The sequence below is a fragment of the Paralichthys olivaceus genome, chromosome 8, assembly GCF_024713975.1.
Source record: "Paralichthys olivaceus isolate ysfri-2021 chromosome 8, ASM2471397v2, whole genome shotgun sequence".
In the NCBI taxonomy this organism is placed as follows: domain Eukaryota; kingdom Metazoa; phylum Chordata; class Actinopteri; order Pleuronectiformes; family Paralichthyidae; genus Paralichthys; species Paralichthys olivaceus.
This window is the reverse complement of record NC_091100.1, coordinates 10316423-10340602: the sequence shown is the minus strand read 5'-3', so window position 1 is coordinate 10340602 and position 24180 is coordinate 10316423. Positions and strand designations below refer to the sequence as shown.

The window sequence follows — 24180 nt, the reverse complement described above, 5'->3', positions numbered from 1 at the left end:
TGCTTGAAAGAAACCTTTGTCAGCACTAGAGGGCGCAGCAGTCCCAAGAATCATTTCTGACGTCACACTCAAACCCTTTGGATGAAGCAACATTTGACCAACATGTAAACTGTAGATTTCACATCATATTAAACTAACATTACTGTAAATATGTCAGCTTCTTACAGCCAACTTTTTATTTCACTTAATCTAAGTTTTATGTAGATTCTGCAACCAGTGTTTAGGACACATCACACTGTGTCAGTCAAACTTAACTTTTCTCCACACTGCATTTTGTTGTTGTTGGTATTTAACCCATAACAAATAAAAACATAAAAACTTGACTCAATCCAGTAAATTAATTTTTTTATCCAAGACATTAATAGGTAATACATAAGAATACATAATAAAGACCATATGTTACGTTACAGTGTGTCACAATATTGATATATATCAATGGCACAGAGAGTTTTTGGCAGTTTGAGCATAAAGAATGTGTTTCTGTAGGAAATTCTCGCAAATTATCTAAGGTTCTTCGTCTGATTGATACAAAAATCAAATCAACTGAAAAACTAAATGAACCAAACCCATAACTGTGAATATGCAGCAGCTATCAAATGAGTGCAGACAGGTTACTTGTTGGCTGTAGTTTACAGATGTAATGCAAACAAGATAATATCTATGGTTATACATAAAGTATATATCTCAGTTTTTCAGTAAACTTAAATCAAACATTTAATAGAAACTTATTTATTTAATTTATACCCATTGTCTTTGTACCTTTGTGTTTTTTAATTATAAATTATTATATGTCAAACATATATAATAAAACTATTGTTATAAATTAGAATGAAAGTGTTGAAAATCAGAAAGCACAGTTCAAAACGATTTTCGACCAAAATTAAAGAGATTTAAAAGAAAATAATAAAATATTTAGAATGATCAAAGGGTTAAAAGAAATGAACATTTACAAATAAGTTGACAGAGAAAAAAATATACAGCTGAAGTAGATAGAATTATGCAAATTTAAAAAGGTCATTTGAATAAAAGTTACATTTTACGAGGAGCACCTGAAGTACCTCAAACCACCTCTGTCACGCCGGATTCAAGTTGACCAATCAGGAGCCACCAACTCCTCCAACGCTGATTGGTTACATCCCTCACCGTCATAGGTCGTTGTTACGCATATTCACGAAATCATTTCCGCCTCTTCTCTCGGTCGCCTCGTACTGTTACCGCAGGAGTTTACGCACCGGTCACAGTCTGCGCTCGATTCTCAGCGCAATGACACAAGAGAAGCTCAGGAACTAGAAGAAGTCAAACCTGAAGCATCGGATCAAGATGGTTCTGGAAAGTATCTCCAGGATAATTAAAGTCCAACTTCCAGCGTATCTCAAGAGGCTTCCGCTGCCGGAGAGCATCGGGGGCTTTGCGAGTTTAACAGGTAAGTTAGCAGGGTTCGAACTTGTGACTGTCCTGTGGAGATGACTGGAGAGGGACACTTTAAACCCCAGGGGCTACTAGCTAGCTCACAGGCGACAACAGCTGTCACAGTCGTGTTGTGGGTCCGGGTACGATCCGCTAAACGTGGACTGTGTCTCCATCGGCTCCTGCTGAACTTTACAAAGTGTTGTCATGTTGTAGTTCTGTTCAAGTCCGCTGCAGCTCAGCCATGATCTTAAGGTGGTCCATGTTAGAAACCCTGTACATGTGTTCACGTGTTAAACTGCGGACACAGTTACGACCTCAACCCCCAAGTGTCTGTGTTGTATAAGCCAACATGTCCTCCTCTGCTGTGCGTGGGAAAGTGATGCCTCTGTACCTGCAGCTCGATAGATGCAACGACCCATCACGTGGTTCTCCTGGTTTTAGACCCTCTCCACATCTGTGATCCAGGTACATGTGGGAGTTAAGGCAGAACCGCAAGGAGGTGAATGTTTTATTAGTTGATCTACTTTATTTACTCAAGTGATGGTTTAATTCACGTTTTAAACTAAAAAACATTATTGGTTCCAGCCTCTCACGTTGAGAATTTTTGGATTGACCTCATTGCACTTGTGTTCAGGCATAAACAAGACATCTGAAGATGTCACTGGCTCAGGCTGTGTTGAAGTAATGATGATTTAATGATGCTCTGCAGACCAAATGATCAACTTGTGAATAAATGATTAGATAATGAATGAGGAAATAACCTCTCCTGTATAAAGCAAACTGCAGCAGGGAGGTCCAGATGTATTTTCTTTATTGAATTATTCTGAAAGTTTTGAAAAACATTGCTGCACCTGTTTTCAAGGGTGAACTGAAGTGATACAGGATTGGAAGTGACTGGAATGATACCTTAGCTCATACTAACCTTCTTGAGTCAACTGGATATGAACCGCGACTTGATGAATTGGGCCCTATTTCACTGTTTTGATGAAAGTGAAAATCTGGATCTGGATCCACTCCAGAATGTGATGTATTGTTCCTTGGGCTATGCCACACCTTTTCACAAAGGTTCATGGAGAACAGCTCTGGAGTTGTCGAGTAATCCTGCTGTCAGCCAGACAAACAAACACAGAAACAAACAGCGGTGAAAACATAACTTCCTTGGTGATGGTAGTAAACCGAGTTTTTTATCTACAGAGCACACATGTGTTAAAAACATCCTTTGGTTCAGATTCTCTGAGATTAGGTGATAAACATCTACCTCACCAGACCAAGTGCTGATACACCACAAGGCATCACATTACATGCAAAGTGCACCAGGAACATAACATGCAAAGCTAATGCATTCACTGTTTTACAACTCTTCCTCAGCAAGACAACACGTCTCTAAAAGAAGGAAATCCAAAATGTTTTCACAGACTTTGCAGGAAAGTGAGTTGATGTAGCAGTGAAAGTCCCTGTTAGAGCTGATCAACCGTCGGTCGGCACAATTTTGGAATGTGTCACATTTTTGAAGCCTAAAAAAAGTGAACCAGCAGAGCTACTTCTGCATTGCTAAAGTATGAAATGGAGGCGTCTGACTCTTTGAGACGTAAGCAAAACCAACAAAACTCAGATCAAACCCAGAGAAGAAAAGATTTGAGTTATTTGAGTTATTAGGATTTGCTCAAGTCCTCACATTGTGGGCTTCAATTTTTCCACATGTTGCATGTAGGCAAACCCATTACTGTTCTTGCTCGGTACTAGTCAGGTCAGATTAGAAACTGAAAGATTTACTAAGTGCTCAATGAGTAAAATATATAATAATTCCTTAAAGAGATTAAGGATTAGCAGTGTCCCATTAGACATCAAAATCTTTTTTATTGAAAGTATTTTAATTGCCATAAGAGTATTATCAGGAGCTCCAGCAGCTGAGAGGTCTAACTCGTAGCTAATCATGGTTAATCCTCACTGCGCTTCACTTGTCTGTCATCTCCCTGTATGGTGAACCATACGATGGGTTTTTCCCAAAGCCCATTCCCAGGCTCGGTGTAGTGTTTCCCCCTGGTTGGTGCGAGATGACACCCAACACGAGAGAGTAGAAATGCAGAGAAGAGGTGGAATAGTTTTCTATAGCTGGTGCAGCAGATACAGTGTGTTACTTTGCAGTCAGATCTCAGGGAGGAAAACAGAGACAAGGGGATTAGAGGTTAAACTCACATTTATATATGCTTGTGGTCATAATGTAGTTTATTCACATTTTCATCTTAAAATATATTATGGAGTAAGATGCGTCTGATACACACATAAAGTCAATAAAGATGTCCTCAAATTGTGTGGTGTGTCCGACCAACAAGAAGTGCAGCAAATCTTCAACAACCATTTTGGCCTTTTTGCTTGATAATGACTCAAACAAATAATCAATTTGCTCACATGTATGTAATGTGTGTGTGCGTAGTGTCTGAGTGGCTCCGGCTGCTGCCTCTCCTGGGCATCCTGGCTTTGCTGGGCTACCTGACCATTCGTCCATTCCTGCCCAAGAAGAAGAAGCAGAGAGACAGCCTGATCAACCTGAAGATCCAGAAAGAAAACCCCAAAGTGGTGAACGAGATAGACATCGAGGACCTGAACAGCGCTAATGTGTGTTACTGTCGCTGCTGGCGTTCCAAAACTGTGAGTTGCTTATTTTCCTCAACTCTGCTGTTATGTTGGTTTTTGTCTGTTTGAGGAGTTCATGCTCCACTGATCGACTAATATAAAGTTGTTTCCTGTTCTTAGTTTCCTGTTTGTGACAAGTCACATTTAAAGCACAATGAGCTGACTGGAGACAACGTGGGACCACTCATACTCAAAAAGAAGATTCTATAATCCACTGCTGATGGGAGTTTTCCTCTGCCCTCCCCAGTCATTCATGTAACAGTTTGTAGTTTTGTCTGTTTTTTTAACATCTCTTTATCTTGTTTTGGTGTCATGTTTATGTTGTTTTGTAGGGACCTCCAGAGTGAGTCAGTTAGTGTGAAAATTGTATAAGTTTGTGCAGTAAGGAAGGGTTTGGTTTTGTTTTGGTTGTGGCCTTTGTTCAATGTTGTGATATGACTGTAAATTCACTTTAAGTCATGTCTCCGTTTTTTCAGAATCGGTTACAATTCATCGGGAGATTCGGGACCACTGAGGGAAAAACTTGAAGCACAATTTCAGCAACAATAAACTTTCAATAATTTGAAGCCATGAGGGCAAACTCGGTTCATCCATTCATCCAAATTTTGCACAGCAAGCTTTCATTTTGCACAAAGCTTTCTTTATTTTGCTTCATTTTTTCCATGTGCCAAATAACATTCTGTCAGGATGTGAATTACTGTCCTTATAAGTTATTGTGTGTATAGAAGGCTACTTATTATTCTTCAAATGTATTTTGTTCACAGCCGCTAAACCCCGGTTTTATATTTTGTTGCCTTCAAACATTTCAAACTGCGCCGTTGAGTAATATCCAGTTTTAGCCTCACTGCCCCACTGAGGTTTTTCTGTACGCCATTTCTTTTCTAGCCTCTGTATAAAGTTGACTTCCTGCTGGAGCCGTTGCCTTTTTTAATTCATCAGCAATATTTTATACATAAAGGGCTTGTATTGTCAGATCTGTATTTTCATCATAATGTCTGAGAATGACTGTGTGTGTTTATGAACCTTTGTAAGGCTGAAATTCATTCATTCTGCAATACAAATGTGACATGTGCAAAGAAATAGTCTACAAGTTTAACTCAACAGTATCTATCACAACAAGGGAACACTTCACTTAACCTGGGGTTGAAATAAGTATGTTTGAATGTCCAACCAAGATTTTAATTTTTCTTTTTCTTTCTCAAGTATTGCATAAATTTAGGGTTATAGGTTTGTATAAAGAATTAAACAACACATTATTCCTATTCATAATAAGGTACATTGCAATTAATAATGACCTCTCCTCTGTTTTCACCTGATGATTGGAGGACAGACGGGCCCTTAGGTGCTGATTCGATTATTTGATCTGACAATTTCAGGATTATTTACAGACGCTGGTGGAGGAAGTTCTTCAACAGTTTTCTGAAGTACAAACAAATGGACAAAAAATAGGGCAAAAGTACATTAACGTTTGTTCTTGAGGAAAAGAAAGTAAGTACTCACTTTTAATTATTTTAATATACATTTTTTTAATGTAGTAAGTATAGATATTTGCTGATATATGTACTTGAAAATAATAATAAACAAGTACAAATACATGGAAAATTTATTCAAGTACAGTAACAAATTAAATGTACTTACACACTATATAAAAAAATACCAATGGGAACAGTTTGAGTTAAGGAAACAATCAAACAATTTAAACATATGAAGTCTTGTTTATCAGTGTTAATAGATTCTTGCTCTGATTGTATTTTTTGAAATGAACTGAATCCTAAACTCAAATGATCGCTGAGATAAATTATAAATCTTCTCGAACACATCAAACTATAAATATACTGCATGTTGCACGTTCACTACAGCATTTATTTAAAGAATATTTGGTAAAAAACTAAAGCTCATTTCTGTAAAATTATCAAACAGCGGCTAATAATACATTCAAACCTTTGAAATAAGAATATAAATTCAAACGAATCAAAAACAACTCACACTGCATAATTCTGTAATAAAAAATCCATGTAACAAACATGAAAGAAAATCTTAATCTACTTTTCTTCATGATCAAACTATAAAAAGTTGGGTTTACATGATTGTTTAGAATGCGGACATCATATGACAATGTAAGCAGAAATAGCGCCATGTTGCAGATGATAGCAGCATCGTGTAAAAACTTGAAGTATTGCAGCTTTTAGATCTTTTTCCTGAGTAAATTAGACAAACCCTTCTCATCACAAGACAAAGAGCTAATACATATTTTAATAAGAATAAAATACACAAACACGTAGCTGTAAAAATGAGTGCAGAAGAACAAAAGACTTAAATAAGTGTCAGTAACTGAGAAGTCTAATTTAAAATGAAAAATAAATAAAATACTGCTGCTGTCAGTACATTCAGATAAGTAACCCTGCATATAATAAAACAGCATTGCAGCTTTGACAGTGCAGACTCTTGGATGTGGGTCATTTGTTTAGAGTCTGAGGCCTGGAAACCACCAGGGGCTATAAATACAGTGTGATTCATGTGCTCCTGCAGGGTGGCAAAGATCGGGAGCCGACCAGTAGATAGAGACACAAAAGAAAGCTCAAATATCCACGTTTGTGTGAGCGCACAGGGGAAGTGTTGTTAAATGTCCTTCGCTCGCTCGGTCAAGACAGGCGGTGTCAGAGCGTGCTTTCATAGGTGACAGGAGTTTCGTTGTCATCGTCGCTTCCTGCTCCAGTGCCTGCAGGGTGAAGACGAGACGGAGGAAGAGAATATAATGAGAAACGCTCCAGTGAAAAGTCTGATTACATTTGTACAAGAACTACAAACAAAACAACATGCGTTGGAGTTGTCAACATTCATGAGTTGCGCTTGTGAGCACTGAGGTGAATCTGATATTCTCACACTAACATCAACAAAGCCACTATTGTGTAGATGTAAGACATGAAGGTGCGAGTGTCAGGGTAAACAGCCAAACTATACCTATGCAAAAATCCTTGTGTGAATGGACACATCTATCACAAAGGAGAAGTAGGGAGAAGCATTATAGGAAAATCAGATTCACCACTCGTTTACAACTAGGAAGCGAGGCGGGATCAACTGAGTTGAAATGTTGAAATGTAGGACTTTACCTACCTAAGAAAAAAGCTGATAAATTGGGTTTGACTCGCTCACCACAGTTCTTCGGTCTCTGTAACAGGTAAGGTCCAGAGATTCCTATGATAAGAGCACCGAGCGGGGCCGTGAGGAGGATGGCCAGCACGGCCACCGTCAACACATCCATGCCGTACTTCTCCATCTGCTTTTCGTTCCTTAACCTGGCCATGTCTAAAGCTGTGGAGCCTATAGCTGCCTGATGAGGGAGAAGACGATAGCAGTGTTTTTTTTCGCTGCTGATTCTCAAAGAAATTCACCATCACCATGAGGAAACACTTGAAACATTATTATATTGCAGTCTTTGTTCACAAAGGAAAACGTCTGTTGATAAGTTCGATAAAAAAAAGATAATCATTCCAAAAAATAATTTTCCTGCTGAGAAATGTTTCAGCGCTGACTTACCTGCACTGTGGCTTTGGGCATCCATGCTAGAGCTATGAACACTTTCTCCCTCATGTTAAAGCCCGCACACAACACACACACAAAGGTGAATAGGAGTCGAACCACGAGGGCAATGAGCAGAGAGGCTATACCCAGACCTAGACACAAACAAAACAAGAGTCAGATGAAGATGTCATGAGTGGGTTTTGGAAATGATGCACCAGAAGCGTGACATCAACATTAGCAACATTAGTGAATTCTGGGTACTTAAGCATGTTTTTTTCTAATATAAGTACTGCTTGCATTAGAGAGAGATCCCTAAAACAGTTTCAACAAGGGCCAACACAGGCTCAGGTTTCAGTATGTACAGATGGAGAGATTAAAACTCTCCGAGTCGTTTTTGATTATGCAAACACATTTACAATGTGATTATCCAGCTACATTTAAATCCCTCACATAACAGCCATGGCACTGTGTTTTATTTAGATGTCTGTTTGTGTTCATCTCACCAACTGTGTGTCCCTCCAGCTGAGAGATTCGAATTTCTGCTCCGATCAGTCCAAACAGCAGAGGCTGAAAAATGTCCCAGGCCCACCCGACCACTTCCTCCACACGTGCCTTAAGACACGGAACACACAAAAATGATAAGCGAGGTTGTTTTTTTAACAGTGGTTATTAAAAACAACATGCTGATGAATATATTTTCTGAACAACAAATAAAACAGGTTCTGAGGTGGTACGCTTCTCTGCCAGGTAAACCTCAAAATTCATTATCAAAGATTGATAACTGTGAATAGGAGACCTCATAAATATGTCTATGTGTTTGAAAGATGCCATATGCATATGTTATAACCTTTTCCTTCCCCCAGCCGAGTCCAGCCAGAAATGCCAACACCAGGGTGCAGAGGCCTCCAGAGCCAGGAAATCCAGCGACGTTGCTGCCGAACACAGCAAAGACGGAGAGAGCCAGCACCAGGAAGGAACGCTTCATCACCAAATGTTTCTGGGGAAAGAGAGTCATTGATTACACAAAGTATATTTTTGTATGGTGAAATCCAGACACATATAAGTGTTCACAGATATCAGGCAGCTGATGACATTTATATAAAAGGGGGGTTTGTCTTTGTCCTACAATGATACATACTAAATAATCTTGACCCGCTAAACTTGGAATGCAAACTCCAGCAAATTTCCATTTTCCGGACACATTAGAGAGTTCATGAACCGGCTTTGGATGACCTCAGCGATTAAAATCAGAAGTGAAACAGAAGATTTTCCTCAAGCATCTGTTGGTTCTTCATAGTTGTTCCTTACACAGACTGTAGAGTCTGTTTGCTAAGCGATTGTAAACCTAGATAATATTACAGTCATGCTGGGAGAACATGCCTACCTGGTCAACACTAGGAAAGTATTGGATGAGGAAGCCAAGAAGAATCCCAGCAACCGTCCCACCAGCAACCTCAAGTACACCTCTCAGGAGGTTGTACCATGTGGAGCCTGAAAGTGTCAGCAGAGAAAATATACAAATTACAAAAAATGTTTTACTATTTAGATGTGCGGCAGAAGCATTGTGAAAATGTATGGTCTTAACTTGGGTTTTATATGCAGGCAAAGACCTGTGGGACAAAATGTACAAAAATACTTTTACTTTGTGTTTTTAACACTAGCTCACTTGCACCCTCTACTGAGCTCCTGACAAACTACAGAGGAAAGTTACTTAAATCACGTGCTTCTCAGTGTTGACCTACACTACAGTGAACAAAACTGGATGCCACTCCCCTGGAGATAAGATAGTGTTGAATTTAAAAGGAAAAAACCCACTGGATTCATTTCCCTTCACTTCGCCTCACACACAAACACATACATCCGCAGGTTACCTTCAGCGAAGGCCATGCTCAAGCATGTGGTGAACCCAGTGATGGCGAGGATGTCATCAAAACTGCCTGCAGCCATCAGCAGCGTGGGGATGCCCTGCTCCACGCCGTAACCGTCCTTCTGCAGCAGCAACATGGAGGGAACCACCACCGCTGGAGACACAGCGCCCAACACAAAACTACAAAGTGGAGGAGATTGAGTGTTTATCAGTTTATTTTCTCCTGTAAAGGTGTAACAAACAAAGAAGTGCTTATTTAATCAACAGCCTTTGAATACATCAGAGAGATAGAAGAAGGAGACACTGAAGCCAAGGATGTGTGTCTGAAATGAGATACAGGCCTCAAATTGAATACAACGGTTATGATCCTTAAATTACACCTCGGTCATGGGTGTTAAAATTAACATGATTTGTCTAATCATAAAAATACTTCTGCTTTGAATCTGTTATATATTTTTTAAATGACACTGGCCTCAAAACTGAGTTTGAGACATTTGAGTTGAGCAGTATAAAAAAATATTTGTTTTGGCCTCTATCCAACCAATGATAAGTAAAGCATTCAGAGGAGGAACAAGCCATTGGTGAATAAAGTCCCATATGATAAGTTGCTTTGCAACTACTGAGGCACACGAATGCTGATAAGGTTTTTTTTTTCACTTTTGTGAGGACAAAAAAACCCAGACACATCTTATTGTCAACATATTTGTACTATCATCAAACCTAAACAACATTACTCAGCAATAAACTGTGTGTGGATGTGAGGGTGATCTAGTGTTGCTGGGGAAGCAGTTTGTTTAAATGCTTTGAATGTAACCCTCCTCCTTGCTCTGTCTATGAATGCAAGATCAACTTTTCTTTGATTGATTAATAAGAGCTCCTGAAGTTTCCCAGGGGGCACTGCGACAAAACTGAAAAGCCTTGGCTTCTTGTCCTTATTATCAAACTACTGAGTTAAAAACAGATATCACAAAAAAATGATGTTGAAGTTTGAACCCAACTGATATGGACTGTTGGCAGCTGATGCCAATACTAATACTAGGGAGTTAAAAAACTTTGATACCAATAGATCTGCTGATATATGTATGTTAAAAAATCAGGTAATGTTTGCGATGAGTGTAAGCTGTAACAAGTAATTATATTTACCCGAGGATAAAACCCCACACCCAGGGCAAGCCCATGAGGAAGTGAGAGACCAGCGCTGTGGTGCAAGCCTCGATCAAGCAGGGCCCAGCTGCCACACGCACACACACGGCCTTCAGTTTCCTCAGAGCCTGACAGAACACACAGACAAGACAGTCTGGCATACTCTTTCATAACACTGGAAATGTACTGTGGATTTTCTGACTGTTGGTCAGAAAAGTTACACAACTTAAAAAAACTGCTTAACTAAGAGAAGACTATGAGACCTTGTATAGTTAAACCATGTGCACAGGGATGAGAGTGAAATATACTTTCTAAAGATTTCTATTATGCATACACGGGGCTCCAATGGTGGAGCGTGAGTCGTACCGTGGGATCCAACCCAAGACCAGCTCTGACGAGGATGACAGCCAGAGCGATGTTCCTTAGTGACGCCGACCATCTGTAGTCAATGTACACCCCATTTGTTATAACTGGGATGTTCCTCAGCGTGAAGCCCATCAGCAGCATACCTACGACACAGCAGAGGGTGTGAGAGGAAAGAGGAGCTTTTCTACCATGAAACACTGTTTATTCTTGAAGACGGTCTCTCATCCAACTACGGAACAAGAGTCAACCTCCCTGTTGCTTTTTGAACTCACTGTGATTAAACCTGAGACCAGGAGGCTCAGTGTGAACTGAAAATACAGTTACAATACTGATAATTCAAGTTTCAATAATATCCAAACCTACTCATCAACTTCATGATACAGTCCTCAAATGTTTATAACAGAAAAAGGTCTTCACAGTTGAAGCCAGAAGATGTTCAAAATATAGAAATAAAGACTTAACTGGTAAACTAGGCTACTCTTTATAAAGCCTGCTCAAAATTAAAAAATTAAAAAATAAATACAGGACGGTGAAGCGTAGAGAAATAAACTCCAAGTTGTACTTTAATCTGCCCTTTGATGCTATTTACAAATGAGGAGCGGCTCCAGTTTCCGTGATGTTTATCTGAATAAGGAGAAGTTAGACTCTTCCATTTCCAAATAATGAACACCAGGAATTCACATTACATTATGTCATGTTAAAACCATTACCACGGACACATAGGATAAATAGGAGGATCATTGATCGGCATGTTAAAGTTAGCGGTCTAGTGCAGCAGCTTTAAAGGTACTTGATCAACTTGACATTTTCTCTGCTAACTGATGTATCGTGTCTTTAGTGGAGGCATAAACATTGAGTTCTCTGCCTTACCCAGCAGTGGTGGGAATGGTGGAAGTTTGGGCAGATGGACGAGAGCCACCAGTTTACCACCAATGAGCGCACAGATGAAAAGTATCGTGATGCCGAACAAGTTTCCCCCGGGAAGACATTCGTCCTCTGTGATGGACCAAACCACTCCAAAGAGCACAGCTGCCAAAATGACTGGAGGGGACAGAGGAGAAAGACATTGGAGTCATGCTATGTAAATGCCAACAAAGATATGATACGATCATTCCTTTTAGCACATTACACAAAGAAAGACGTTTGGGAGTAACAGATTGGGGGATAAATGTATTACTATACATTTAGCTTCATTACAAAGTCAACCTCAAAACCTTTACTCATATATAATTTATCAGAAAACAATGCTGTTCTCCTTGAACACATAAATTATTTAATGTTAAATCTATTGTCAATATAAATGTACAGTAGCAACATCTAGAACAGTGATGCCGCACTACCTCCAACATCTGTCATTTCCATCCATATTTTATATGTATTTACAAGTGAAGTACAGGTAATTGGACAATAATACACAAAAATAATAATAATTAAATGTTTTATGGGATGATAAAAAACTATTAATATTGGTGTGTGTGAACAAATGTATTAATTTTACTTAATTGTATTGGATAATTGGAATTCTTCATTTACAACATAACTTCATACAACACACACATTTGCACTTTTTCCAAATCTCCAGGGAAAGAAGGGAAAACCTTGGCAACAGGTAAGAGATACCACCAGGAGACACCTCCACTGCTTTGTTACCTTTGGTAATGAGAGAAGCCAGGAGGCCTCTTGGTGGGCACGGGCAGAATTTGTGGAGCAAGGGGCAGCAGACCACTGGTGGGTCTGTGTTTGTGCCGGCATCCACCACAGGGTTTTTGGGAAGAAAATATGTTGTCTCCTCTGTGACATTGGGACTGGAGCAGCGTCGAACCACCACCTGGATCTGGTTCACATTTAGGTGCTGGAGGAGGAGAAGAATCAGGAGGACGGGTCAGTGATAGCATGTTTTAGTGGCAGTCTAAACACCATTTCTACAAAGGCAATTCGTGATGAAGATATTTTTAGCATATAAGCTTCAAACTGTTCGTATCACTTGCTGTAAGAATCTGCAGATTAAAAGGTATCTGGGGTAGTGAAGCTAATCCACATGAATGAAGAATTCTACACTGCCTATCCAATCGATTGCTTGGCACTGACATAAATATATAAAAGCTGTGCTTATGGAAAGATGAGAAAACTGTGAGATCTTCATGAGACATATTAACTGTGAAATCCCTCTGTTGTGCCCAATCAGAAGTGGTGACACAGAGACACGTCATACCAGCAGATTACAAGCTACTGTTTTCTTTGCAAATAATAGAGAAAAGATATGACCTTGCTCAAGAAGCTTGATACCCGTGACTCACAGAACTGCCTATTTGTCATAGTGCACAGGTGAGTACATTGGCTCAAAGTTTAGACTCTGCCTTGATTTACATTTATTCTCACAAATGATGATCAAATGATTTAGGGCAGAAAAATAATTCAACAAGGCTAGAGAAGGATAATAAAATATGGTGGCAATAAAACTAAAAGAAAGAATTAGAGCCACATGAAAGCAACCACATTGTTAATGCATGGCTTGAATGTCTTATTTAGTAAATGTAAAAAACATTTAAACAGAAAACAGAACCACACATTACATTTTGCAGCACAGTTTTGTTGAGGCAAGTAACTAGATCTCAAATTTTAAGAGATTCTTATTAATAAAATACTTCACCTCCACATGGTTTGCTCCAGGTGCTGCGATAACGTCTACCAGTGGGCCGGGTGCAGGACTGGGTGCAGGACTGGGAGCAGGACTGGGCGCAGGGCTCGGCTCCGGGGTGGCAGGTTTGGCCTGAGTGTCTTCCATGGCAATTAGCTACAGTATTTCTGCGGTCCACTCACTTCTCTGTCACAGTGCATCAAGCTGAGGGGCGGGGCTGGCCATTGATGGGCTGTTCCTTCACTTCTGCTTCTTTATGTCCAGCTCTGACATCAGGCTCCTATTCATACAGCAGGGGTTTTATCAGTAGGAATAATAATTATTGTTGACTTAATAATGTAGAACAGCAATGTTGATGCAGGTGTGGAAATTGGCAGATTGTGGAATGAGAAATGAGAATGAATGACAAATACCCTGCTCTACTTCCACTCTAAAATATATATGTTTTATAATAAAGATGTCCACGTTTAAAAGACAAGATTTCCTAACTTTAAAGGTTCAGTGTGTAGAATTCTGTGATATCTAGTGTTGAAAGTGCATGTTGCAGCTGAACACCCCTCACCTAACCCTCTCCTTCCAAACATGAAAAATAAACTGTGGTAGCCTTTAATTGTCATACAAACTCAAAAGTTGTTTAGTTTGTCCAGTCTGGACTAATGTAAAAAAAAAAAACATGGCAGCCGCCGTAGAGAGGACCCCCTCGATGTAAATATAAAGTATTTAAATACAAAGTATTTGAATATAAAGGGCCTTTTCTGGGGTAAAGAAAGTCATAAAGTCATACAATTTAGATGAAACCTCATGAGGATTATTCTACATTAAATTTCTGTCAATAGATCCTTTCACCTCAATCTTACACACTGGACCTTTAATTAGGGCTGGATGGTAAAACAATTAATCTGCCATGGCTCCACAGTCCTTTCATAAAACTACATTTAATTCACTAGATGCAGATCAAACATAAACTACAATATCATTTTCATTAATATTATAGCAACAAAACTTCAATATATTCATTTTATACATTATTAATGCATTGTACGAGGATGTATAATACATTTCTCTGCATTTTTAAAATAATTTGTTTAATTTTAATAGAATTTTTGGCCCTGACATACTTATAGAAATCCTGTACTGGCTCTTAACGTGACATACACATTTTTATTTGGATTTTAACTTGAATCTGGACCAAATTGCTCACTTGTGTACAATATGTACAACTAAAATTATTCCACAAGCACAAAATATTCGCGATCCTATAGAAAATGACCTAGAGTTCAAGCCACGTGACTTACGTTGAAATGAGGATCTGTGTAACAGTACATACTAGTACTTGTGTTTACTTTATGATGTGGCACCTCTGATAAGTACCTGGGCTGAAAGTTTACTTCTTACACTGGACTCGTCTATTATCTGCTCCACTTCACTTCATGTTGCTCACAGATGAATTGAGCCCAAAGTAACGTTACTACAATGTTTTGACAGTTGCTGATGGCGACAGACGCTGGTTAATCCAATTGTGAACAAACTAATCAATGCTTACAGGTCGACCATATGGCGCATGAAGCTAGCGTTAGCTCAAGTAGGTTAGAATTAACCAACAACAAACCTAGCATTCGGTGGCTATCTAACTAGCTGGCTAACTAGCTAGCTAAGCGATGACATGTGTGGAGACTGGTTGAGTTGGTTCAGTGGCATAATGATGCTACACACACACACACACACACACACACACACACACACACACACACACACAGTGACACACGTGTAGGGGCAGAGGCGCCTGAAACCATCGCTCACGATACCGGAATTAGCTGAAGAGGGAGGTCCATGCCTCGCCTCACGCTAGTATCTCATTGGCGCTGGCTGACTAATGTTTGCTAAACGTAGCAGTATAGTTTATCTATATAATATTTAGCCGTCGTTTAGCTAGCTCTGTTTGACACACCATGCTAATGCAAGACACGGCGTTGCCCTGGAAACGACGCATTACTCCCCTCGTGTTGAAACGGATGAAGTGGTTCTAACGTAAACTGACGTGGACGGTGAATGAAGCCCGGAGGTTCACGACGTTTCACTCCTGAGAATCAACGCGAAACTAAATCTGATCCCGACTCGTGTTCAGTGTTCGTCCGATAATGGATGCATGCACATGTAGCGCTCCCTGCCAGCAGCTGTCAGTGAACTCTCCACTCCGATTTAACAACACGGCAGCTAGCCGCAGCCTCCGCTCCCGACGGGACCACACATGGTCGCGTCTCCGATATTCAAGACACAATAAATAAAAGCAGCTCACCTCGCACAGTGAACATGGTCACCTCCTGTGAACTGTAACGTGTTCGAGTCCCTGTGGTGGATCAGACCAGCTGGAGAATGGGAATGAGGCGGATTAGTGAGTGTGTGTGTACCGCGCATAGGCGGCTGGTGGAGGGGAGGAGGAGGGGAGGAGGGGGGGCTGATGAGGCTCATTGGAAAAGTCAAAGTGTGTTGCAGAATGTTTTACACTCATTTATTATTTATCACACACACACACACACAGATGACTGTGTAAAGTATTAATCAATATATCATCACCAATATTTTATATTTTGTACATACTTAAAAAGTGTGTTGCTGAAGATGTTTTATTACATGTTACACACATTTAATTATATTTATATGTATTTTATACTGATTGCACACAGAGTACTTTGTAAAGTACTTTGGTCTAAACACCATGTCTACAAAGACAATGGTTGATGAAGATATTTTTGGGAACTCAATCTGCAGAATTTTGTATTCATCTTCATACGTGGATGTTTAGACATTATCAGTCACACTGATCAGTCACACAAATAGATTACTATATGTAAAGTATTATTAAACTGCATTCCACATATCTTTATATATGTTGTAAATGTTATACTTTTAGTTGTAGAAATGTAATTTGATTTGCAAGTCTTTTTCACATATTGCTCTTGTACTTTAGGTTCATGTCTTTACCTTTCTTCACAATACATACTCTTTTTATTGTATTGTTGACTCTGTGTGAACTTACATATGACAAACTTAAAAATTATTATTAGATATTACTTTTATTGTGTTTGACTATTCAATATTGTTCAATTATTTTAACCATTTGATTTAATTTGACTGTTTTTACAAATCTCATTATGATTGTTTTATAGTTTTACAGATCTTAGAGAAATACAGAACATATTCACTACATGAGATTATCTTTAAATTATATATTTGAACACACAATGTGTTTATATTTATAAAATGTATAATTATATTATACTTGTACATCAATATATTGATGTATGTGAAATATAGTGCTGGTAATATTTAGGCTGTCATGTCCCAAAATCTGAATGTGCTACAAGGAGTTTAATTTTTACTCTTTTGGAAACCACTTTGTGCTTAAGCTTAAAATCTGCAATATAAATAAAATCTATTATTATTTTGCTTAATACACCCCCATATTTTTCTACCTAATATATTTGTTCTGCACCAAACAACAAAGCAAATTCCTTGCATATTGAAAAACTACTTGGCAATAAACACAATTCTGATTAAAATGGATATCTTTATTTCATAGGTGTTACACACAGACTGTAGATGTGTTGGAGTCAATTTATCACAACGCCTGTCGACATGTGGCAGCGTGACCATATTTTGGCACTACATGTATACATTTGCAGCATTGATTGATATTGTATATCATCAAAATTGTGCAAACTTGATTTAGGTTTAGGGATTTGCTACAGTCTCCAACCTCCGTCGATGATTTGCTCCGTCCCTGTCACATAGGCCGACTGTGGAGGAGCCAAAACACGTATCAGGTTAGTTCTGAGGAATTAGGTGCAACTTTGCCTGAAATGCTATTTTTGGAAAAGTTTACATAAAATACTGAGCCTGCTCTCCATGACTGCCAGTTAACCACATGCATGCTTGACATTTCTGTGCCAACCTCGAACACTCACCTCATCTGAGGCCAGGTACACACACAGGTATGCCACCTCTTCAGCTGTGCACATTCTGCCAGTTTTCTGTCTTGCCATGAAATCCTTGAAAGCCTGCGGAGAGGGGTTACATATGTCCTCAATACCCAGACATCAGGATTTCCTCTTATGGAAGATGCACCTGTAATTTGACTCAGCAGGTATTACTGTCAGATTAAGCATGGAGGAAAATATCAGAGTATATCAGAGAGTACAGCACCTGTTCCGGGTCAGGCTGGGCCTGGATCCGCCCTCTCAAGGATGGAGTATCAACAGTCCCTGAGGAAATATTAAAGAGAGACACAAATAAACCACAAAACTGAATATAGATACATATTATTAGGGATTTTTAATATCTAAGTATGACAGAGTTTAATTCAGGCCAGTGGAAATAGTACATCCCTATTTTTATTCAGAAATGCTCATGAGGGTCAAACTCAAGGTTTACAAATCCTTGAAATACACAGAGTCGTCAAAAATTAGAAGCCCTTGAGTTTTTCTATAAACATCGATTTAATATCCTGTCGGTCTGTTTTGAGGATGTTCTCTATTAAAACACTCCCAACCTTGAGTAATAACTACAGAAGAATAAAAGAACAGTATTTTTTATGTGGTGCTCAAAACTTACCAGGACAAATACAATTACAGCGGATGCCTTGCTCAATGAAGTCAGCTGCTATAGATTTGGTGAGACCTATTACCGCGGCCTTGGAGGTACTGTAGACGCATCGGTTCACAACACCTGTGCCAAGGAGAAACACACACACACACACACACACACACACACGCACACACGCACCCACGCAATTATCTAAGATAAGAGGATTACGCTGAACTTGGTTATACTTCAATGTCCCTTTAATTCGGCTTGATATTTGTTCTGCAGACATTTACAGTGAAAAGATGTGTGGATTATTCTTTTACCTTTTATACTTGATGCAACAGAAGCCATGTTAATAATGTTTCCTGACTTCTTTGCCAACATCTAGAATGACAAAACTAGTTAGGAAGTTCCCATAATTGTTCAAATGAAGATAAAATGACATATCATTCTCAGCTTTACATTTTTATATAACCAAGATAAATGATCCAAGGTTAAAATTCCCCCATAGAGACAGTTTGGTTAGTTTGTCACTAAAGCTGGATTAGTGATCGTGCAGTCGCTGCCCATCATGTCACAGGCTCAGAGTAATGCAGCTAATCCCAGGGAACAAAGGATGAGAACAAAAAAAAAAGCATATGTCACTCAATTTCCAAAGGCACCTAATTTCATTCTCTCAACAACAGGATAAACTGTGTTAAGCATTAAGTAAAGGGGTCAAAGGTCACCTTAGGCAGGAAAGCCTTGCACATGAGGTACATGCTCTTGACATTCACGTCCATTGTGAAGTCCCAGTCGGCCTCCTCACAGCTCAAGATGGAGCCGTGGTGCACAAACCTGTGCAGGACAAATAAAAAGTCTCACATTTGTGACACATATATGACAGTGTGTTCGTAAAATAAAGAACCTCATCTGTCAATCAGAATCAAAACACAGAAGAAATATGGGTCAAAACGCTGCGTTAGCCCACTCATCATTTTACTGAGCCTTAAAGGTGCCAGTTCAGAGACTTTAAGAAGATTGACGAAAGGTCGCGTGGAGGTTAAACCTAATGGAACAGGGATTTGGGAAATGTAGTTAAGGAACCTCTGTCTGAGAACATTCAGAAGTCTCATCTTTATAGTCTCTGGTTCAGCCAAACACCACAGTGTCAGCTCGGCTCTGTACGCCACCATGCACACAGACACATTACACATTTACTTTATTTAGCTTTTTCTCTCGACGGTTTGCTCGTTGTGGGAACTGTCAGGTTTCTCTATTTTATTATGTGGTCTCGACCTTACGATTTTAAAATGTCTTGACAAGATGAATGTTGTGATTTGGTGCAAAAAACTGTATTTAACTGAATTATCTGTCTTTCAGCAGAATTACTCAAAAACTGTTGAACCGAATCCCATTAAATTTTGCGGAGGGGTGGGGAAGGAACAACCCATAACATTTTGGAGCCAATCTGGATAAACGGCAGATCAGGAATGTTTATTCTTTCTTAAACCAAGTGTCCTTCTAATAATTCTTTGTGTTTATTTTCCTCTTATGTATACACTGTATTAATATAAATATGTAATTTTGTTCACATTTTGTAATTTCCATAAAATCTTTTGATGTACAAGAACCTATTTTCCCAATTTATTTTGTTATTGTGTTTATTTATCGATTATGTTTTAGGTTTTTTTTGTTGTTTGTTGAACACCATGAAAAGAATAGACTGAAAATGAATAAAAAAGGTACCCAGCACAGTTAAACAGCACATCGACAAGGTCATGCTCCTTGGCCAAAGCTTCCACTTGCTCCTTCTTCGTCACATCCACCACCTTGGTCTTGATCCCTGTTGAGGAGGAGGACAACAGTTCCAATCAAAATTTTACTGCAGACAAACGTTACTTTAGATGAAGTGGGTAACACCCCCCCCCCCGCCACTTCCTCGCACTCAGCAGCCTCTAGTAAATGGTCCATTCTTCTACACTAACAAAACCAGGAGAGGTACAATAGACACTCACAACGAGCTATCAGAGCTACACAGAGCAATCAGAGGTGAAGGGCTTTGCTTGTGACAGTATGGAGGTGTGGAGCGAGGGAAGAGTGTTGATTACGTCCTGTTTATTCAATCCTGGTCCAGCAGGGACTGGTAGAGACAAACGACTGAATTTAACCTGCTCCTCCACTCTTACTGCCAAGAAAATGAGTGAATGTTCGTCTGCCAAATCCAGAATCCTGTTGACATTAGATTTCATGGTATAACAGTGATCACTTGTCAATGTCAGGCAGCGATTAATCCAATTCAAGGTGATACACAGGCTTCATCATTCAAAAACTATATTGCATAGAATCTTTACCGATATCTCCTCCTGTGTCTGGTGCAAGTCTGCAGAAATGTGTCTAACCCACCTTTTCTGGACACAAAGGGTATAAAAATAAAAATAAAATGTCATATCATAAATAGTAATGCTGACATATTTGTAGGCCATTTCATCCAAACGGGAATTTAAAATAATTTTTGACTAAAAGTAGTATAAATAAAAAATAAAAGGAGTTTTTCTGTCTTCTATCATAGCAAACTGTAAAATCTTTGTGCTCAGCCATCTTGGCTGCATTTCACTGGTTACCCAGCAGGTGTCAGCTGCAGACCAAGAGAGAATAATGTTACCTGGGATACCGTCCAGTTCCCTCAGCTTCTCTCCGTTGATGTCTGTGGCCGTGACCTGAGCCCCCTCCTTTGCAAATGCCTACAGTTAAAAAACATGAGTCACTTACAAGCAGTCACACAACGTCTGAGCATGATGAGCCTGACCCCTGACGCTGACCCTTGTGACCTTTTCAGCCGAGTATTCGCTTCTCTGCTCATCGAAATCTGAATTGCTGCCTGAAGGTAAAGTCACTCCATCCCACTTGAGGCAATAATACAGGTCACTACTTATTACCAACTATCTATAGATACAGAATGTATTTAAATCTAATCTCTCTGCTCTCAATTGCTATCCATTTAATGTCTGGTCAGCTAATATCTGATGGAGTAACCGCATCATTAACCACAGCACACCAAAGAAAATCCACATTTAAAAAAGTCTTCATGGAAAATGCTCAGTAGACACAAAATGCAGCCGTTAATACGAAGTCATTTAAACCTAATGATCCGATGCAGCGTAAACACATTTGAATTCCACCAGAAACGTGACACGACACCCACTGTGCTACGAGGCACAGTCTCACAACACATTTAAAGACATCACTCGAAGGGAATGGAGGCGATGATGACCCAATCTTGACGAGTACGTGTGTGAGATGTTCGAGTGTTTTGTTTTTCCATCTCTTTGGCCAGAGGATTGTCTTGACCCTGTGTTTGTCTGATCTCAAGAAATCACTGTTACTGCACAGTTATTTTATTATATTACAATCTTCCTGCGATGGGAAATTATTGTATAAAACAACAGTAAATCAGTCATTTGCAGTATAACTGGTGCAGGAGAAAGAGATCAGTGACAAGTGCTTATTGTAGCTCATTACTATTGCAGCAGCACGTCCAATCCCCTGCGCCGCTGCCGACAACACAATCGCTTTCCCGTCCAGACGGCCCATGGCGCTCCTTCCACTGCTGCTGTGATCAAAACAAGAAAAGAAATAAAACGTTCATTTCCAAAATAAAAGCTACTTTTGTCAAATTGAACACGTCCTGCTGAGAATTCATTAGATATTTACGAATGCGTGTTTACGAAGGTTTCTTTAGACTGAATGAAACGAGAAACATTTACATACAGGAAATTCTACATGGAGAAAAATGTGATTGTCTGTTAAGTTTACCAGGAAGTAAGTTATCAGGGTTCAAACCATGGACTGTAGGTTCAAACATAAACCCAGTTCATGCAAGTAGAGCACTTATTATGTAACACAAGGACAGTAGACTGATGCCTGACAGAAATAATACCCTTAAATAATCTTCACTATGAAACTGAGGACTGAGTTATAAAACAGTATCAATAAATCTCGCAAAACAATGTTCATAAATAGCAACATAACAAAAGCTCAATAAAAATCCAAATTGCATATTTAAGCACAGTGAGGAGAGTTAAAGGGTGAATTCGGGTAATCTGGGATATTTCTTTCGCAATTTCAACTGTTGTTTGACTGTCCCATCTGTTTTACACATTAGATCAACATATTATACCTTTCTGTGATCCTTAAGATACCAAGAAGAGAGATATCATACTCAGAGGAGACATGACACAACGATTCGTGTTCTTTATGCCCAAAAAAGAAAATCTGCCTGAGTTTCATAATCTGGGATAAGTCACTTTGTAATTTGGGAAACTTGTAGGTTTAAAAAAAGACAAATCACCTTGCTTTATGCATGCAACGCTCAATATTACCCAGTTTTAGAAGAAGTATTAATAAAATAAGTATTTATGTAAAAGGTATTATGCAAATAGGACAGAAAGCTGAACAATAAAATGTATATTACTTATAAAAACGTAAATAATTCCTTTTGACATATAAAAGTCACATTATAGCCGAGCCTAACTATACAAACAATAATCAGCCCATTGTCTTCTCCACAGGTTTGAAACCAGTGGCTGCAGATGCTTCTGTACTTTTTGGATCATCTCTGTCTTTGAGAGCTACTGATTATGTGCTAGTTAACAAACCACAGCAGTTTAAACATACAGGGACAGACTGTGTTTACCACTAACTCCTGTCTGACACTGAAGACCACATCTCTTTAGTTTATCTTCTTTTGTTATTTTACCCCACATTTCCCCCATTCAGAGAACTTAAATGACTCACACATTATCAATCATGTTGGATAAAGTTGGACAACTAATAAATGACTAACAATACACCCTAAATCACATTTTAAACAGCTCAATGCATATTTTGTTGCTTGAATACATCAAAATCATAATTTGATAACAACTGGGAACATTGTCTAGTCTATGACAAATGTATATCCTTAACATTAATCTTATCAGACTCTTATGTCATTGACCTTGTCAAGCAATTCCAAGAGGCCGGCCTCTGATTGACATTTGCCCCTTTCCGTGACATCATCATGAAGTCACGTGATTTAAGTCACATGATATCCATGCTAACTTATAGTAAAAGTCCTTAAACTAGATTTTGTTGGAACAGGAAATAAACAGACTGAAGCGTAGGTGTCCCAGATAACAGACTTCACACTACCTCATTGATCTCCATCCCATGAGGCTTTCATGGAGTTACACGAATCAAGTGGAGATCAGTTGTTTTTCACACAGTTTCTGTGTGTGTTGTTTTTTTATCCATATCTATTTTAGTGGATAGAGGTCGGTACAACGGTCCAGCGAGGAACTCTGCCCACATGATGGTTATGAGTTACCTATTTTCCCTTTAGTTTCTACAAAAATCAACATGTGTCCATTATGAAACGATGAGTTTCTCCACTGAGTGAAGAATGTGAAGCTGCAAAACAACTTGTAGCTGATGTCTAACAAGCACAGACAGAACAAATATTTGATAAACTTATCACCTGATGCAGTTGAGAGAAAACACTAAAGAATTTCAATTCCCTACAAACTTAATAAACTGAATTTCAGATTTCTGTTTCCTACTTTGCACCAACACATAACTAGCTTCTCAATTCTCTTTAATCTGAAATCAGTGGATTTAGAAAAACATTGTAAAGTTGTGTTTAAAATGTGGAGACGACCTCATGCTTTCACTGTAGCAGAGAGGAAACAGTCAGCTGCTCAATCACAGCAGCAGCAGCACACAGGGAGAGCCACAGCAGCAGCAGCACACAGGGAGAGCAGATCGATTATCGGTTACACATTGTTACTATTGGTGATCGATCCACCTGCTGCTGCAGAACTGAAGCAAACAACATTCACGGACTGTTTGTTAAGATTCAACTCAGCGTGGAAACTCACCGTGCTTCAGCCTCGACACTGTGCACGTCAATGAGCAGCAGAGCCCGACACGTGACCCGGATCGGACACTGCCATTGGTTCACAGCCAGGAAGTGAACGTGACTGTGCGGTGAGAAGAT

General features: G+C 39.2%; 3 protein-coding genes and 1 long non-coding RNA gene across 7 annotated transcripts; 1 reads left to right on the top strand and 3 right to left on the bottom strand.

Moving 5' to 3' along the window:
- The first annotated feature begins 1137 nt into the window (after positions 1–1137).
- On the top strand, positions 1138–5124 carry cisd2 (CDGSH iron sulfur domain 2). Of its 2 annotated transcripts, XM_020100497.2 has the most exons (4): positions 1141–1423; positions 3845–4059; positions 4165–4299; positions 4521–5124. In XM_020100497.2, exons 1-3 carry the CDS (start codon positions 1321–1323, stop codon positions 4252–4254), a joined length of 408 nt encoding a protein of 135 aa, XP_019956056.1. In that variant the 5' UTR covers positions 1141–1320; the 3' UTR covers positions 4255–4299; positions 4521–5124. The 2 variants fall into 2 exon arrangements, with proteins under 2 accessions (XP_019956054.1, XP_019956056.1); XM_020100495.2 differs by having other exon boundaries at positions 1138–1423; positions 4165–5124.
- LOC138411068 (uncharacterized) lies at positions 1274–2612 on the bottom strand. The gene is made up of 2 exons (XR_011243704.1): positions 2333–2612; positions 1274–1864 (listed from the first exon to the last, which is right to left on the bottom strand). It is a non-coding gene; the product is annotated as an uncharacterized lncRNA (long non-coding RNA).
- A 416-nt stretch (positions 5125–5540) lies between the features above and the next one.
- On the bottom strand, positions 5541–16018 carry si:dkey-162b23.4 (sodium/hydrogen exchanger 9B2). 2 transcript variants are annotated; one of them, XM_069529417.1, is made up of 13 exons: positions 15877–16018; positions 13593–13860; positions 12593–12794; positions 11813–11983; positions 10943–11085; positions 10577–10704; positions 9438–9613; positions 8951–9057; positions 8414–8563; positions 8070–8178; positions 7582–7718; positions 7159–7375; positions 5541–6763 (listed from the first exon to the last, which is right to left on the bottom strand). In XM_069529417.1, the coding sequence occupies exons 2-13, from the start codon at positions 13725–13727 to the stop codon at positions 6702–6704; spliced, it is 1737 nt and encodes a 578-aa protein (XP_069385518.1). In that variant the 5' UTR covers positions 13728–13860; positions 15877–16018; the 3' UTR covers positions 5541–6701. The 2 variants fall into 2 exon arrangements, with proteins under 2 accessions (XP_069385518.1, XP_069385519.1); XM_069529418.1 differs by having other exon boundaries at positions 7198–7375.
- Positions 16019–17128: 1110 nt separating this feature from the next.
- Positions 17129–24180, bottom strand: bdh2 (3-hydroxybutyrate dehydrogenase, type 2). 2 transcript variants are annotated; one of them, XM_069529419.1, is made up of 10 exons: positions 24062–24180; positions 21666–21756; positions 20809–20887; positions 19893–19989; positions 18893–19001; positions 18488–18548; positions 18192–18305; positions 17784–17842; positions 17546–17638; positions 17129–17377 (listed from the first exon to the last, which is right to left on the bottom strand). In XM_069529419.1, exons 2-10 carry the CDS (start codon positions 21735–21737, stop codon positions 17324–17326), a joined length of 738 nt encoding a protein of 245 aa, XP_069385520.1. In that variant the 5' UTR covers positions 21738–21756; positions 24062–24180; the 3' UTR covers positions 17129–17323. The 2 variants fall into 2 exon arrangements, with proteins under 2 accessions (XP_069385520.1, XP_019955882.1); XM_020100323.2 differs by having other exon boundaries at positions 21666–21753; positions 24062–24179.

Bases quoted from the DNA above. Each gene is read 5' to 3' on its own strand.
- si:dkey-162b23.4 (XM_069529417.1), bottom strand. From the start codon at position 13,727: ATGGAAGACACTCAGGCCAAACCTGCCACCCCGGAGCCGAGCCCTGCG. The intron at 10,705-10,942 runs GTACGACTCACG...GTGTTCTGTCAG, and splicing joins GTCTTGGGTTGGATCCCACG to GCTCTGAGGAAACTGAAGGC. The intron at 9,614-10,576 runs GTAAATATAATT...TCCACTTTGTAG, and splicing joins GTGTGGGGTTTTATCCTCGG to TTTTGTGTTGGGCGCTGTGT.
- bdh2 (XM_069529419.1), bottom strand. From the start codon at position 21,737: ATGGGCCGTCTGGACGGGAAAGCGATTGTGTTGTCGGCAGCGGCGCAG. The intron at 18,306-18,487 runs GTAAAAGAATAA...TCCTTGGCACAG, and splicing joins TGTTGCATCAAGTATAAAAG to GTGTTGTGAACCGATGCGTC. The intron at 17,843-18,191 runs GTAAGTTTTGAG...ATATTTCCTCAG, and splicing joins CTGTAATTGTATTTGTCCTG to GGACTGTTGATACTCCATCC.
- cisd2 (XM_020100495.2), top strand. From the start codon at position 1,321: ATGGTTCTGGAAAGTATCTCCAGGATAATTAAAGTCCAACTTCCAGCG. The intron at 1,424-3,844 runs GTAAGTTAGCAG...GTGTGTGCGTAG, and splicing joins GGGCTTTGCGAGTTTAACAG to TGTCTGAGTGGCTCCGGCTG. The intron at 4,060-4,164 runs GTGAGTTGCTTA...TCCTGTTCTTAG, and splicing joins GCTGCTGGCGTTCCAAAACT to TTTCCTGTTTGTGACAAGTC.